Genomic DNA, 17,139 nt, shown 5'->3' with positions numbered 1-17,139 from the left:
CGCTCGCCCCGCCATACTGGAGAATAGGGGTGCAAAATCACATTTTTGCGATTATTTCATTATCCGTGCGAGATACCTCTATCTAAGTTATTATAGTATTTTTGTTGTTTATGTTTTTTTGTCAGATCAATAGTTTCGTAGTTACAGCCTGTAGAAATCGAGAATTTCTAAAGTACAAATATAAATTTGTACTTTTTATTCTTTTCCACACCACCACAGAGGTAGAGCAATAGGGTGCGTTTTTTTTTAATGTGGTGTCCCCAGTGGGCATAGTCCACGATGCAGTAGAAGTTTACTGTTTTACTCTTTTTGATCTCTTTGTAGCGTGGACGGACCCTAATGATCTGGATCGAACGGTATGGATGAGGTGAATTCATAAGAGTTTATGAATTCCGGAATTCCTCTTGAAAATTTTCCTCTTGTTCCTCAGTGTCATCATCATCATCATCAAGATCATCTGGCGTTTGCCAAAATAGAAATTTATTGATTTCAGGTATTTGTTCGTCTTGATCTTCAGATTCTGGAACGTCTGTGATTATTTCATTATCCGTGCGAGATACGTATATCTAACTACTTACAAAAAATGTAGAACATACAATTCTCTACAATTTTTGTTCTTTACGTTTTTTTTTTGTCAGATCAATAGTTTCGTAGTTACAGCCTGTAGAAATCGAGCATTTATTGTTTGTCCGTCTACGGGAATATCGGACTCCAACGTGTATACTAATGAAACAGGTAAACGCCAAATGATCCTGATGATGATGATGATGACCTTGAGGAACAAGAGGAAAATTCTCAAGAGGAATTCTCGAATTCATAAACTCTGATGAATTCAGCTCATCTAAACCGATCGATCCAGATCATTTGGATCCGTCTACGTTACAAAGAGATCAAAAAGAGTAAAACAGTAAATTTCTACTGCATCGTAGACTATGCCCACCGGAGACACTACGTAACAAAAAAGTGCACCCTATTGCTCTACCTCTGTGGTGGTGTGGAAAAGAATAAAAAGTACAAATATAATAGAAATTCTCGATTTCTACAGGCTGTAACTACGAAACTATTGATCTGACAAAAAAATATAAAGAACAAAAAATGTAGAGAACTGTACGCTCTACATTTTTTATTCTAACTTAGATAGACGTATCTCGCACGGATAATGAAATAATCGCAGAAATGTGATTTTCCACCCCTATTCTCCAGTATGGCGGGGCGAGCGACAACCCCCCAAGGTCGCAAACTCGACAATATTAATAATATGCCTAATAGAAGATACCTGCCAAGTATAAACTTTTCTGTACCTTTTGCAAGGTGGAGCGATTTTTATGTCTCTATTGACTGGACTAAGATGGCAGACGTTTGACACGAAATTTCGTCATTTAAAAATTTTTATTCGTACATTTTCAATGAATTTTTTTAAACTAGCGATGTCAGTAGTACGTCTCTGCAGTTGAATTTCGCAGTTAGGCATAATTAGATGAAAAAACTTCAACCAGTACAGAAAATCTTTACTTCGTAAAAAATTTTGTAAACCATCTGCTTGATTTATCGTGCTGGCATCTTCTTCATTGTCAATGATTTTTTCCAGGCAAAGCAAAATATCAGCCTGATGTGAATATAATGTTTCAACACATCTGGTGTTGAAATACCATCTTGTCGGCGCAGCTTTAGGTAATCTAATTTTACAATATCATCTAATGTCATCACATACTCCTGTTCATTTTGGTGATCTTCCAAAAAATGAGGAAAAACCGTGCAGTTTGACGAAAAAATTTCGTATTGCTCTGTTTTGACTAATGGCCTTTTAAAATTAAATTCACCTGATGGACATAACAGTGAATGAAATTGGCTGATGCGGGATATTCCTGTCTAATTCTTGTTTGCACACCTCCAAGTTTTCCACTCATAGTCGATGCTCCATCGTAGCTTTGTGTGATTAATTTTTCCGGTTTTTTGTTAATTTCTAAAATTTCGATGTCTTCAGTTTTTCTTTTTTTTTTCTATGCATGTAATTAAGCGTAAGGTAAGTAGCGGTAATTGCGACATAGTTTTTCAATAGTTGGATTTTAGTGCCAAGTGTCAAATCAAACTTGACAATGAAAAATCCGAAAAAATCACATGATTGTGTATACAAGTGTTGTCGTTTATAACGAGTATACAAAAACCTTACCGTCATCTCCAACACTGCACAAAAAAATATTTTTTTCTATAACCGTTAAGAAAATGTGATATTTTTGCATCGTTTGCAAGTTGCAAAGTTTCTCATTTTTTCACGTGTAAAAATTTTTTTTTCTACTTTGCGTTCGTACTGATGCTATTACGATACTGTTTTGCGTATCGTAATAGGAAAAGGCGTGATATAATAATAATACTAAAAATATTGAAATTTAATTTTTTAATTTTGACGGATACTGTGGTGTCGCAGCAGACCGCAGACGTGACTTTGGGTGGAATCCTTCAACTTTAACGGTTTTAAATTTTAAATTATTTTTTTCCATTGAAAAAGTGGCAAAGTAGAACAAATACTGTATGACATCTCGTTTATAAGGCATTTTATCGCACTTACTCCTTTAGGGCACTCCTCGCTACGCTCGTCGTGCTCTAAAACCGTGCGTGCGATAAAATGCTTCTTATAAGACTCATATCATAATATACTATTTTTGTTACGTGTGAAAAAATGTCTAATCGTTTTTTTCGTCCAATATTGCACTAACACCCACTTATTAATGTTAACTTCAACATCTTGTCCAACTTCTTCTCTAACATTTTGTTCAACTTTTTTTTCACCAACTTCTTCCTCTTCCTCTCTAACTTCTTCTTCCAATTCGTTGGTATCTTCATCACCTGAATCTAAGATTTTTTCTCTTTTTGATTGTTTTTTTTATATGATATCTTACACATTTCGTTCTTTGTCTTGATTCTTTCTACAACTTGTATCTGCGTAATGACTTCGACCGTTGAAGAAGTTGAAGTAGAACGTACTGGATTGTTTTGGATGTTAAGGTCTTCGACGGCTGACGATATGGAAGTCACTGGACCATTATTACTACCGTCTTGGATTTGGGTACCATACCGTTTTTCATTCAAATTGTCAGAAACAGAATGTTGTTTTGCATTGTGCCAATGTTCTAACGTATCAGGCTAAAAATTGTCATCTCCAATGACTTCGCTGTTGAAAGGATGTATTCCTCCTTTTCCAAAAACCAATTTTAAAAGTTTGTTCTATAATACTGGCCCAAGTATTTTCCAATAAATTTTGAAAATTTCGACTTTCGTAATTTCTTACCAATATTTTGACGCTGCCAAGCCACCAACTTCTTTTGAATGATTTGAATACGGATAGGTCTAGCGGTTGCAAAGATGACTAGTGTGGGGGGGGCAGTTTTATTCGAGTTTTGTTGTCCGTCAATTAAACTCAAAAAACTGCCAGAAAAAATTACTCGTCCTACGGACTCGTTTCAGAGGCAGTTTTTTCGTTAAACTGCCAGGCAACAAAACTCATTGAAATGTCAAGTTTACTTCAAAAAAAAAAAAAACTCTCGTGTAATGATAAGTGAAAACAAAATATTAGAACACCCAAGCAAAATTTTACAAAAATTCGTAACCAAGTTGATACGGTTGGAAAACTTCATCACTCATTTTGGGTATGTCTGTGGACGTTCGGGCCATCCGTTTTCATAAGACCAATGGGATGACGTTTTTGACAGTACCTGCGGCACTTGCGTGGTAGGTACCGGAGGGCGCCACCGGGCATTCCTGGTTGGGTGATCGGTGCAAGTAGAAGCCGAGACAACCCGTGTGCTGCTCCTCCGAGTCTACCCCACGTTCGTTGGAAATCCGACCTTTTTGGAGCCGTGTTGGAGTGTTCCCGGGCCAAGTGTCGTCTTTTCCCTCGTCGGACGGATCGGGACGTGGAGCTCTGGACTCGTCAGGACCGACCACGCTCAAGCGGATCAGCCACGTGGTTGTCGGGAGAAAAAGCCGAACCTTTTTTTTTTTTTTGCCGTATCGTTCGCCGTAGGGTACATTTTTTTGTGGTCGGAGGTTATCCTCTTGTTTCAGGTTTGACGCCTGCAGCGGAGTCATTTTCATCGCCGGGACTCCTCGAGGACAGTGCGCACTGGACCATCGCGGAGCTCTGCCGGGATTCATCGACCCCTGTGAGGTAGGTCCCTGTATGAAGGGGTAACTTCCGACATCTTCTGGTGTGGCGAACGACACCCCCCCATTGGTCTTACGAGTGTGCCTCATTCCTCGTTGTTTTTTTTTGTTGTTTTTTTTGTTCAAGGACTCACGTCTCCACAGGCCACCAGCCTTAATGTACCTTTAATTTAAGTTTCCATTTTCTTTTTTTTATCTTCCATTTCATTCTGTTTAGAATCATTTTTTTTGTTTCTCTTCTTTTTTTTAATAAAGGCTGAATGTTCTCCAGGGACACGTATAAATTTAATTGATCCCACCCCCCGAACCCCGACCTTCTCGGCTTGAGCTAGTCCGCGGTCGAAAGTGGCGTAACAAAATTAATTGGCGCCCAACGTGGGGCCCGATCTTTATCTTTGTTAACATCAACGCAGTTACGCCTAATCGTCACTTTTGGGTTCTTTTGGGATTAATTTGGCGCCCAGTGTCGCTGGAGATCGATCAGACAGTTTGTTGGTGACTTGTGGACGTGTTGTTGACGTTCCGGTGGTTGATTTCGATTTTCGATCCGAATTTTGATTTCGAGTTTTTTTTATCATGGATGCTCACCGACTTGTTCGTGACGAGTTGCTTTATGAAATGAGAGTGCGTGGACTTTCTGACTTGTCGCACGAAACCGTCAGCACTTTGCGGAGGAAGCTGTCAGAACTTTTGAGGACTGAAGCTTTCGGGGTGTTAGTGACCCATGATAGTTTCGAACCCGACCTAGTGGTTGAGACACAGACGTGTGTGGAAAAAGTGACACAGTTGTCAGAGTTTTTGTCGGGGCGGACTGCAATCGTGAAAGGCAGTAACGACGAGCGAATCGTGGAGACACGCATGAAACATCTCTATGGTCGAGTTGCCCGAGTGCAGAAAATCATCGACGCGAGTCATACGCGCAATCCGGTAGTAACAGATTCGGTACAGTCAATTTTACATCAGTTAGGGGTTCTCGAGTCGGTTCTCGACACCAAAATTCAAGATCAGACACCCGTAGCTGAACCTCCAGCAGCCAGTTCAACACTCGTCGGCGCGGTCATGCTTCACAAGCAGCAAATTCCCGTATGCAAGTGGGGAATCACGTTTTCCGGCAAGGTTTCAGAAATGAGTGTCAATTCGTTTTTGGAGAGAGTTGAGGAATATCGGGTAGCGAGAGGAGTGTCCACCCTCGAGTTGTTGGTGTCAGCGGTCGATCTTCTTGAAGGTCCTGCGTTGATTTGGTACCGGTCGGTTCGCAGTACGGTCCACTCATGGGAAGAGTTTGTCCGGTTGATTCGGCTCGAATATTTACCGTTTGATTATGAGCACGAGTTGTGGAGTGAAATTCGGCATCGTGTTCAGGGAGCAGAGGAATCGGTCGGCGCGTACTTTGCCTGTATGATCAATCTCTTTAACCGTCTTCCCGTCCAACCTTCGGAAGCGGAGCGTTTGAACATCCTGCGGCGTAACCTACTCCCGTATTTTATCCATGGGATCGGTCTGATCGACATAGAGACAATGTCTCAGTTGATGGCAACCTGCAAGAAGTTGGAAGTTACCAAGTCGTTGGCAACCGCTTCTCGTGCAGCGAATCCAAAGGCAAGTTTACTTGAACCAGACCTGGCCGATGACACGAGTGTCAGACCTAAACCAGTACGGAAAAGCGTTGCGGCCGTATCATGTTGGAATTGCCAGCACACGGGACATGTGTTCGCACAGTGTTCAGAACCGCGTAGGCGCACATTTTGCTTCAGGTGCGGGAAACCAGACGTCACGAAAAATCGTTGCGAGTGTCGCAAAAAGAAAAGTGTTTCGGAAAACCCCGAAAGAAACCCCTAGGACGCCGGGTAGAGGTTTCTTCAGACGCGACACCGGTGACAACATCAAAAGATTCGTGGCAATCCTGGCTTGCGTTTGTCAGTCTGCAATGTCGGAAGTCGGAAATTGATGCGTTGAACGCTAAATTCGTCTCTCCCAAAGGTGATCCTCGTCCGTATTTACGTGTGAAAATCTTTGGTGTTTCGTTGTTAGGTTTGCTTGACTCCGGAGCTGCGGTCACAGTCATTGGCGACCCCGGGTGGTTAAAATTACGGTCTTTGGGTTTAACTTTGCACCCGCATCAACCCGTTTGTGTTGCGGATGGCAGCGTGCTAGCCGTGTCAGGTTCTATCGATTTACCGATTGAAGTTAGCGGCCGAGTTAGAGTAACCCGTGTCGTAGTAGTACCCTCGGTAACATCGGAAATTTTGTTGGGTGTAGATTTGTGGAAGGATCTGGATTTAGTTCCCCGCCTTCGTCATAGCACCTATTCGTTTGGAAATAGCTTAGATGCACTTTGCGAAGTATCTCAACCGATTACGCCCGATCAGCGAGCCCAGGTTAACCGATTGGTTACCAAATATTGCGCGCGGACGGATTCAGGCCTAGGTCGTGCAACGGCTGTAGAGCATATAATTGACGTCGGCGATAGTAAACCCATCAAACAGCGGTATTATCCGGTTTCACCGTATGTACAGAAGTTGATCGACGACGAAGTTGAGAAGATGTTAGCGTTGGGAGTCATTGAGCCATCGCGTTCGGCTTGGTCTTCACCGGTCGTTATGGTAAAGAAACCGAATGGCGCGTATCGATTTTGCATCGATTTCAGGAAGATTAACCAAGTCAGTAAGCGAGATGCGTACCCCTTGCCATACGTGAACTCCATTTTAACTCGTCTTCATAACGCGCGCTACTTCTCTTCGATAGACGTCAAGAGCGCTTATTGGCAAATCCCACTTTCGGAAGCCAGTAAGGAAATTACAGCTTTTACGGTCCCCGGGAAAGGTTTATTCCAGTTCACCCGCATGCCCTTTGGATTACATAATGCACCGGCGACTTGGCAACGTTTCGTGGACACCGTGATTGGAGCAGACCTAGAGCCCCTCGTTTTTGTCTATTTGGACGACGTCATCGTGGCGACCCCTGATTTCCATCAACATCTGGACGTTTTGGAAAAAGTTTTAACTCGGTTGACAAATGCCGGCCTAACGATGAATCGCGAGAAATGCGAATTTCTTAAAGACGAACTGCGGTACTTGGGTCATATTGTTGATTCGAGGGGAGTGCGAACCGATCCGAGTAAGATCGAGTGTATGTTGAATTACCCTCGGCCCACGAGCGTGAAGGAGCTTCGACGTTTCGTTGGTTTAATTTCCTGGTATCGCAAATTCGTCCGAAATTTCTCAACGATTGTGTCCCCATTAACCCGGTTGACTCGGAAGAATCAACGCTTTTGTTGGAGTCCCGAAGCGGAACAAGCCTTCCTGGACATCAAGAATTGTCTTGTTACCGCCCCAATTTTGGCTTCACCCGATTTTTCGCTGCCTTTTGTTTTGCAATGTGATGCTTCACAAGTTGGTCTAGGTTGTGTTTTAGCTCAAACATTTCCAGGTGGAGAAAAAATCATCGCGTATGCGAGTCGAGCGCTTACACCGCTTGAGTGTAAATATTCCGCGACGGAACTCGAGTGTTTAGCAGTTCTCTATGGGATCGAGAAATTTCGACCGTATCTCGAAGGAATTAAATTCACGGTGGTGACAGACCACTCGTCGTTGTTGTGGCTGCATAAGTTGCAGAACCCGTCAGGTCGTTTAGCACGGTGGTCATTGCGGTTGCAGGGGTATTCGTTCGATATTGTACATCGGAAGGGTGCGTCCAATGTTGTCCCAGACGCGCTTTCGAGGGCCATCAGCGCAATCGACGTACCGAGGCAAGTCACCGACCAGTGGTATAACTCTTTGCGGGATCGGATCATGGATCGTCCTCATAAGTACCCTCGTTTTTGTGTTCGCGATTGGAAAATTTTCTATTTACCGAGATCTGGCATACCTTCAGGACATCCCGATGAGGATTGGAAGCTCGTGATTCCTAAGGAGCTGCGACAAGCGGCGCTGCAAGAAAATCATGATGCGGCTACGGCCGGTCATTTTGGCTATTTCAAAACGCAAAAACGAGTGACACCGCTGTATTATTGGCCAAAGATGAACGCTGATATCGCGCGGTACATCAAGAAGTGTGACGTGTGCGCTTCCCAAAAGCCGGAGCAGAGACCTCCGCACGGACGAATGGGACGTCGCGTAGTAACAAAGCCTTGGGAGTTAGTGTGTACGGATCTAATGGGACCTTTTCCGCTGTCAAAAAAAGGTCATCGGTTCATATTGGTGGTGGCAGATTGCTTCACCAAGTTCGTGTTTGTCGTACCCCTCAGGTCAGCTACTAGTTCCGCTCTCCAGGAAAATGTGGAGCGTATTTTTCTAACCGTAGGCGCGCCTGCGTTAATGATATGCGACAACGGAAAACAGTATGTCGGCAAAGCTTTTCGGAAACTCGTAGAGTCGTACGACTGTGAGATTACGTTCAATCCGAATTATCATCCGCAAGCGAACCCCACAGAACGTATTAATAGGGTAGTCAAAACGGCAATTCGTTCGTATCTAGATAATCATTCGCATCGCGATTGGGATTGGAATCTCCACAAGATCGCTTTTGCTATTAATACGGCTATGCATGAAGTCACAGGGTTTAGTCCAGCGTATCTCACTTTTGGTCCAACGTTATACGCGTCCGGAAAATTGCATAAGAGGCTCCAACCCATTTCGGTTGACGCCGAAATCTCTTTCGGATCTAGAGATGCGCTCAACGAGCATCTGCAAGACTTAGCCAACGTATATGACCGTGTCAAGAAACGCTTGGATCAAGCTTACGTTACCAGCGCGAAGCGATACAATTTGCGGACTCGACCATTAACTCTGTGGGAAGGACAGGTCGTATGGAAAAAGAATTATGTACTCTCGAAAGGAGGAGAACACTTCGCAGCGGGACTAGCGCCAAAATTCGTGAAATATATCGTCCGTCGGCAAATTACTCCGAACGTGTACGAGCTGGAGGATTTCGTCTCTCGAAATACCCTAGGATCGTGGCACGTTAAGGACCTCAAAGTAGCCAACGAGCCCGATCAGGCCGCATAAACTGGACTTGACATTTTGTTTTTACTCCGATGGTATCCTCAGGCCACCATCGTTTCAGCAAGCTACGGCTATACAGTGCACCCTTTTTTGTGGTTTTTCTTCTTCTTGAGTAGTGCGAGGCTCCACGTCGTGCTACTCATTTTTTGGTAACGGGGAGGTGATACGGTTGGAAAACTTCATCACTCATTTTGGGTATGTCTGTGGACGGTCGGGCCATCCGTTTTCATAAGACCAATGGGATGACGTTTTGACAGTACCTGCGGCACTTGCGTGGTAGGTACCGGAGGGCGCCACCGGGCATTCCTTGTTGGGTGATCGGTGCAAGTAGAAGCCGAGACAACCCGTGTGCTGCTCCTCCGAGTCTACCCCACGTTCGTTGGAAATCCGACCTTTTTGGAGCCGTGTTGGAGTGTTCCCGGGCCAAGTGTCGTCTTTTCCCTCGTCGGACGGATCGGGACGTGGAGCTCTGGACTCGTCAGGACCGACCACGCTCAAGCGGATCAGCCACGTGGTTGTCGGGAGAAAAAGCCGAACTTTTTTTTTGCCGTATCGTTCGCCGTAGGGTACATTTTTTTGTGGTCGGAGGTTATCCTCTTGTTTCAGGTTTGACGCCTGCAGCGGAGTCATTTTCATCGCCGGGACTCCTCGAGGACAGTGCGCACTGGACCATCGCGGAGCTCTGCCGGGATCCATCGACCCCTGTGAGGTAGGTCCCTGTATGAAGGGGTAACTTCCGACATCTTCTGGTGTGGCGAACGACACCCCCCCATTGGTCTTACGAGTGTGCCTCATTCCTCGTTGTTTTTTTGTTGTTTTTTTGTTCAAGGACTCACGTCTCCACAGGCCACCAGCCTTAATGTACCTTTAATTTAAGTTTCCATTTTCTTTTTTTTTATCTTCCATTTCATTCTGTTTAGAATCATTTTTTTTTTGTTTCTCTTGTTTTTTTTAATAAAGGCTGAATGTTCTCCAGGGACACGTATAAATTTAATTGATCCCACCCCCCGAACCCCGACCTTCTCGGCTTGAGCTAGTCCGCGGTCGAAAGTGGCGTAACAAAATTATCAATTAAATCGAATATATTAATATACGAAAATTACTTTCGTAAATATTTTTAATTATTTTTGGGGGTTGCGCAAACCTGCAAGCCATAGGTAAAGCCGCCACTGTCAGATCACTTTGTTTGAAATGTAGTAAGGTGCGTCAACGATGGCACGCAATACTTTGTTTTGAAACCTTTGCAGGATGTTAATATTGGAGACACATGCAGTTCCCCACAGCTGAATTCCATACGTCCACACAGGGATGGACTTGTACAGTAATACCTTGTTGTCCAAGGATAATTTTGACTTACGGCCGATGAGCCAGTAAATATGGTTTGGTTTGAGTCCAAGTTGTTTGCGTTTGGAGAATATGTGTTTTTCCATGTCAGGCGTCGATCCAAATACATGCCGAGATATTTAGCATCTTCGACCTATGGCAGCTGACAGTCGTTAATCTTCACAGGAGGACAAGTTTCTCTACGTAACGTGAATGTCAGATGTATGGACTTGGTTTCATTACCTTTGATGCCCCATGTTTTTAGCCAGCGCTGAATTTTATTTAGGCTAGTTTGCAGTTTTCTTGATTGACGTTAGATTAGTGTGGGAGGCCAAAATAGCAGTGTCGTCAGCATATGTTGCCACTGTAGTGGTTCTTGTTGTTAGTAGATCTGCAGTGTATAAAAGGTATAATATCGGTCCAAGCACGGTTCCTTGGGGAACACCTGAGTGTATGGGAAATAAGTCAGTATATTCACTCCCTTGTCTCGAGTCCGATTCGAGCAGTCGAAACGAGCGGACCTGTTTTACGGCGCGCGATAAGATAAGCGGCAAGTAAAAACGAGGTAGAATGAAAAAAAGTGATAGTGAAAGCGAGAGAGACGAAGATCACAAAAGGAAAAGAGAAGAAGGACGAGAATCAGAAGAGAGGATTAACCCATTTCGGAAAAGTAAAAAAGTGGAAAGATCACCTGTTAAAAAGGCAATGGATCAGGAAATGAAAAAGATGTTGGAAAAAATTATGGAGGATGTAGGGGAGATAAAGGAAGAGAATCGGAAGATGAGCCGGGAATTGGAACAACTGAAAAGTATGATGCGTGAAAAGGAAGAAAAATGGGAAAGAGAAAAGATGGAATTAAAAGAAAAAATGACAAAATTGGAGGAGAAAATGGAAGAGCAGGAAAAAAGAGTGAGAAAAAAGAATATTGTCGTAACGGGACTGGATGAAGAGGAATGTGAGAACGAGAAGAAACTGGAAAAATGGATGAAGGCAGAATTAGAGGTTGAAGTAAGGGTGAAAGAGATGTATAAAATAAATGGAGGAAAAATGATTGTGGCAGAACTTGAGAGCTGGGGGGAAAAACGGAAAGTTATGGAAAATAAAAGGAAACTAAGAGAAAAAAAAGGAAAGAGAGTGTACATAGAAGATGATATGACAAAAAAGGAGAGAGACACACAGAAGAAATTAAGAACGCTAGCCAAAGAAGAGCGAGAAAAAGGACTGCGGGTGAAAGTGGGTTATAAAAAGATATGGATAGAGGGAAAAGGTTTTAGGTGGGATGAAGAAAACGGGAAGTTACATACAGCAAATTTTTGAATAAGAGCGTAAGAAAAAGACGACAGGGCAGAAAAGGGAAAACGAACATGGAGAGGAATAAAGGAGAAAACGAGCAAATAAGAATAGTATTCTGGAATGTAGCGGGAATAAAAAATAAAGAGAATGAGTTTTGGAAGTATTTGGGAGAATTTGACGTAGTGGGATTGGTAGAAACGTGGGTGGAAGAAAAAGGCTGGGAAAGATTGGAAAAGAGAATGCCGAGAGAGTTTGAGTGGAAGTGTCAATATGCAGAGAGGGAAAGCAAGAAAGGGAGAGCGAAAGGTGGGATAATAATGGGTGTGAAAAAGGGACTGGAAGAAGAAAACGGATCTGGAGTAAAAGAAGAAAGAGGGTTTATGGAAAGAACGGTAAAAAGAAAACAGAGAAAATGGAGAATTGTAACAATATACAGCAGAAGTATGAAAGAAACGAAGAGAATAATAGAAGAGCGAGTAAAAGAGCAGGAAGAAGGAACTCTGGTGATTGGGGGGGATTTTAATGCAAGAATTGGGGGAAAAGGAAGGCGGATGGAAGAACAACAAGCAACAATAGAAAGAAGACCAACAAAAGATGGAATAGAAAACGCAGAAGGGAGAGAACTGGTTAGCTTAGTAGAAGAAAGAGGATGGGACGTACTTAATGGAAACTGCATAGGAGACGAGAAAGGGGAGTACACGTATATTGGATCGAGAGGGGAGACAGTTATTGATTATGTTATGGTGAATGAAGAAGCATGGGATAAAATAGAAGAATTTAAGGTGGGAGAAAGAGTGGAGTCGGATCATATGCCATTGGAAGTGAGGACAAAAGGAAGAGAGAAAGAGAGAAGTATGAAGGATGTTAAAAGAAAAATTGTGAAGAATATTTGGACGGAAGAAGGAAAAGAAAAGTATAGAGCAAGACTTAGGGAGGCAAAATACGAAGAAGGAGAAATAAACGAAAAAGTGAGGGAGCTGAGCGAGAACGTAAAAAATGCAACAGAAAAAAAAGAGATAGAGATAAGAGAGAAGATGGGGCTGTGGAAAAACGAGTGGTGGGATAAAGAATGCAGGGAAGGGAAGCAAGCAGCAAGAAAGAAACTCAGAAATTGGAAAAAAGAAAAAGCAACGAAGGAAGAGTACAAGAGAGCACGCAAGAGGTACAAATTAGTATGCAAAGAGAAGAAGGAAAAGAAACGGATGGAAGAAGAAATGAAGATGAAAGGTATAAAGACGGAAGAAGAGGTGTGGAGATACATAAATAGGGAAAGAAAGAAAAAAGGAGAAATAGTGAGTGATAGAATTACTATGGAGGAATGGAGAAAGTACTTCAGTGAGTTGTTGGGGGGTGAGGAAAACAGACAAGAAAAGGAAAAGAGACAACACAGAGTGGGAGAAATAGAAGAGATAACAAGAGAAGAATTAGAGCAACAACTAAGAAAACTGAAAAGGAAAAAGGCACCGGGGAGGGACGGTATACAGAACGAATCGTGGATATATGGAACTGAAAGGGAAGTTGATAGGTTGATAGAGATAATGAATGGAGTGTGGAAGGGAGAGGGCTTCCCCCAGGAGTGGAAGGAGGGGATAATATGCCCCATATATAAGAAAGGAGAAAAGGATACAGCCAGCAATTACAGGGGGATCACGCTCCTTAATACGGCATATACGGTATACGCGATGATTGTGGAAGAAAGACTGATGAAGGAAATGAATGAGCGGGGTGCGTTACCAGACGGGCAGGCGGGATTTAGGAAAGGTAGAGGGACTATGGACAACGTATATATCTTGAATCATATAATAGGAAATGAGATAAAAAAGAGGGGTAGCAAGATATATGCATTTTTTGTAGACCTGAAGGCGGCTTTTGATAATGTGGAAAGAGACTTACTGTGGGAATACTTGAGAAAGAAAGGGATAAATGAGCATCTGGTAACAAAAATAGAAGAGATATATGAAGAGACGATAAGTAGAGTGAGAGTGGATGGAAGAGTGAGTGAATGTTTCAAGACGTATAAGGGAGTAAGACAAGGTTGTCCACTAAGCCCCAGCCTGTTTGCAGCGTTTATAGGAGATATAGAGGAGATGTTCAGGAAGGGGCAGGCAGGGGGGGTCGTGGTGGGCAAAGAAAAAGTGTGGTCTTTGGCATACGCGGATGATTTGGTGGTGCTAGCGAGAGAGGAGAAAGGTATGAAAGAAATGTTGGGAAATATGGAGAAATATATGAGGAGGAAAAAGTTGACGGTGAATGTAGAGAAATCCAAGATGATGGTGTTTAGAAAGGGGGGTGGTAGGAGAAAAATAAATGAGTGGAGATGGGAAAAGGATAAAATTGAAGAAGTGAAAGAATTTAAGTATTTAGGTTATGTGATGAATGAAAGAAACACAGCAGCAGCACATGTGAGAGAGTTAGTGAAAAAAGCGAATAAGATAATAGGAGCGGTATGGGGGATAGGAGAGAGAAAATTTGGACATGACTTTAGAAGGAGAATAATGATGTTTGATAGTCTGGTGAAAAGCGTGATGATGTATGGAGCGGAAATATGGGGATGGAGAGAGCAAGAAGGGTTGGAAGGGGTGCAAGGAAAATATTTGAAATGGGTGCTAGGAGTAGATAGAGAGACACCGGGCTATATAGTGATGGAGGAAACAAAAAGGGATGGAATAAGAATAGAAGCAGGAAAGAGAGCAATAAGATTTGAGGAGAGGTTGATAGAGAGAGGAGAGTGTAGAATTTTGCAAGAGTGTCTGAAAGAAAAAAGGAAAGAAATAGGAAAAGGGGTATGGAAAGAGAGGGAGGCATATTTCGAAAGAAATGGTTATGCAGGAGCGGAGATAGAAAGAATGCGAGAGGGAGGCAGAGCAATGACATATGAATTGGTGCAGAGAGACAGAGATGTGCAAGTGCAGGAAAGAAGAACGAGAATTAGGGAATCTAGGTACAATGGGAAGTATGAAAAAATAATAACGGAAGAACTACCAAAGTACCTAGGAAGAGAGAGTAGAAAGGAGAGAGTGATAATAGCAAGATTTAGGTGTGGAAATGAGGAGAGAGAGAATAAATATTGGAATGAGGATAGGATTAGAGTGTGCAGGATGTGTGGAGAAAAAAAGGAGACGATAGAACATATGTTGAATGAATGCGTAGAATTGAGAGAGAGAGAGGAAAGTAGAGAAGAAATGTTGAATGAGGACGGAAGAGGGATCGAATGGATGAAGAAGGTTGAGTGGAGAAGAGGGACAATATGTGGGGAGGGATAATTGTATTTGGAAAGCTGCTAATTTGTTATTGTTTTGAATTATTTAGTTAGTTAGTTTTAGTTATTATATTATATTTTATTGTATTTTATTGAGTTAGTGGGAAATGTCGAAAATCGGATAATTTATAAACCTGTATAGGTATTAAATATACATACAACAACACTCCCTTGTCTCACCAGAAAGTGCCTGTCTGTTAAGTAGGTATAATCATACTTAACTGAGATTTTTGATCGCTTTTCTTTTCGAATGATTACTTAGTAATTTCCTATTTATTTTTTTTTCCTCACTTCCATGATCATGCCTCTCTTCGAAACGACTGATTAAATATTTTCATGCCGCCGGCCATTATTGACGGTTTTGCATGATTCAAAATCCGCCGGGAACGTAAAATTCCCGGCCTAGTACTTACAAAAGTGACCTTGATTAAAAATTCGCTAGAGAATCGGCAGGCAGCATTGAATATAGCCAACGGACTCCGTTTCGGCTCAGGGACGCGAGGGTCGTGGGTTCGATTCCGCTTGTGAAACAAATTTTTTAATTTTTAAAAATGATTTAAATTTGTCGGCATGAACATTTTTGTGGATTACACGTCCAGAAAATGGTTTGCGAGTGCTCGTGTTGCTTCGCCTCGGCTACGCAATATCACTCACACTCGCAAAATATCATTTTCGGGACTTGTGATCCAAATAACTATTTCCGCTTCAACAGTAAAAATTTTAGCTCGACACGATTTTTCGACACTACACCGCCAGTAAACTTCACCCGAATTTAAAGTTTTACATTTTCGGTACGTATAATTATTATGAACGAGCAATTCCTTGCGTCGTGAACTAAGCACAATTATAGCTTCCATTCTGCACACGAACTACTAGGTATAGAAAACAATATTTATGTCATTATGCACAGCCAAGAACTGAAGACAGAAGAACTGAAGAGTAAGTTTTTGCAAAAGAAATTTTAATATCCCCTCCGACAAATTCAATTTCTGGAAGTGAGTCGTTTTCTGGGTATTTGCAATAATCCTCTAATCTCTCACTCGGTGCGGAAAAGAGGTATCCAAAAGCACGGACAGGTAGTCTTGTGCGGAAAAAACCAACCCCGATTTTTTTATAATACACAAATATATGTTTTATTTTCATAGGACATTTACAATTAAATATTAACTACAATACGTAATACAAATTATATTAAGTATAACATAATTACATAAACATTTTTGTTTTATAATACAAAAATTTCCGATAATATTGCGGAATCTGGAAAAGTGCTCCGAATGCTTGCAGCGTTTCCACGTTGAATGGCAAGGGAAATCCTCTCGAAAAGGAATTTCTTTGATTTTGAATCGCCTGATTCCGCGATAAGTCGGTTTCCGATGACATTAATGAAATCGATGGCTTCTTTGCACCAAGGGCCTAAGGTTTCAAATGCTAAACCTTTAAACACGTAGTTTGACGAAATGATTGAACTATATTTGCTATGTTTGCGTTTGCAAGCCATTTCAGCGGCAAAACCTGAGACTTCAATACGTAACTGTCTGCAAGTGTATCTACAACAGTAACGTCCCAAACCAAAGGTTGACCTTTAATCCACGGTACTAAAGTCATCCATACGTAATACTAATTAATTATTTATTAATGTTATATCTATGCGAAATGGATTTTACGTAATCATATTCTGATATTTAACAATTATCATACACAAATATTTTCTGAAATACAAATTTCTCTGCTTCTTTTACTTTTTTGGACACCCGACGATTGGAGAACTCCAAGATGCCATAATACTCGTCGTCGTCTATTATAATTTTCACTTCGAAAGATTTCATTTTGGTTTTATTTATTTACGTGGGGCGCCAAAAATTGCCGCGATAAGTCCTCACTTTGTTTTGTTTGGATCGGCTGTTGGCAATTGTCGCCGGTAGCTCATTCTTGGGGCGAGGTAAGATAACAAATCAACTTGACCCGAAATGACGAGATAAAATGGGCGCCAGGATCCTCCGGCACTGCTGATTCGGGAATATCCGGATCCAAGGATACTCCGGAGCCGATACCCGGAATAAAACACAGGTGTTGACCAATTTAATTAAAGTAAATTCC

General features: G+C 42.2%; 1 protein-coding gene and 1 long non-coding RNA gene across 2 annotated transcripts; both read left to right on the top strand.

Moving 5' to 3' along the window:
• The first annotated feature begins 9,162 nt into the window (after positions 1 to 9,162).
• Positions 9,163 to 10,143, top strand: LOC138140624 (uncharacterized). Its single transcript, XR_011162649.1, has 2 exons — positions 9,163 to 9,873; positions 9,994 to 10,143. It is a non-coding gene; the product is annotated as an uncharacterized lncRNA (long non-coding RNA).
• Positions 10,144 to 11,057: 914 nt separating this feature from the next.
• On the top strand, positions 11,058 to 11,804 carry LOC138140607 (golgin subfamily A member 6-like protein 22). Its single transcript, XM_069061669.1, has one exon. The coding sequence runs from the start codon at positions 11,058 to 11,060 to the stop codon at positions 11,802 to 11,804; it is 747 nt and encodes a 248-aa protein (XP_068917770.1).
• The last annotated feature ends 5,335 nt before the right edge of the window (positions 11,805 to 17,139 follow it).

Source organism: Tenebrio molitor, chromosome Y (genome assembly GCF_963966145.1).
Source record: "Tenebrio molitor chromosome Y, icTenMoli1.1, whole genome shotgun sequence".
In the NCBI taxonomy this organism is placed as follows: Eukaryota; Metazoa; Arthropoda; class Insecta; order Coleoptera; family Tenebrionidae; genus Tenebrio; species Tenebrio molitor.
Note: the sequence above shows the minus strand (reverse complement) of the source record. Positions and strands in the feature narration are given on the sequence as shown.

Bases quoted from the DNA above. Each gene is read 5' to 3' on its own strand.
- LOC138140607 (XM_069061669.1), top strand. From the start codon at position 11,058: ATGAAAAAAAGTGATAGTGAAAGCGAGAGAGACGAAGATCACAAAAGG.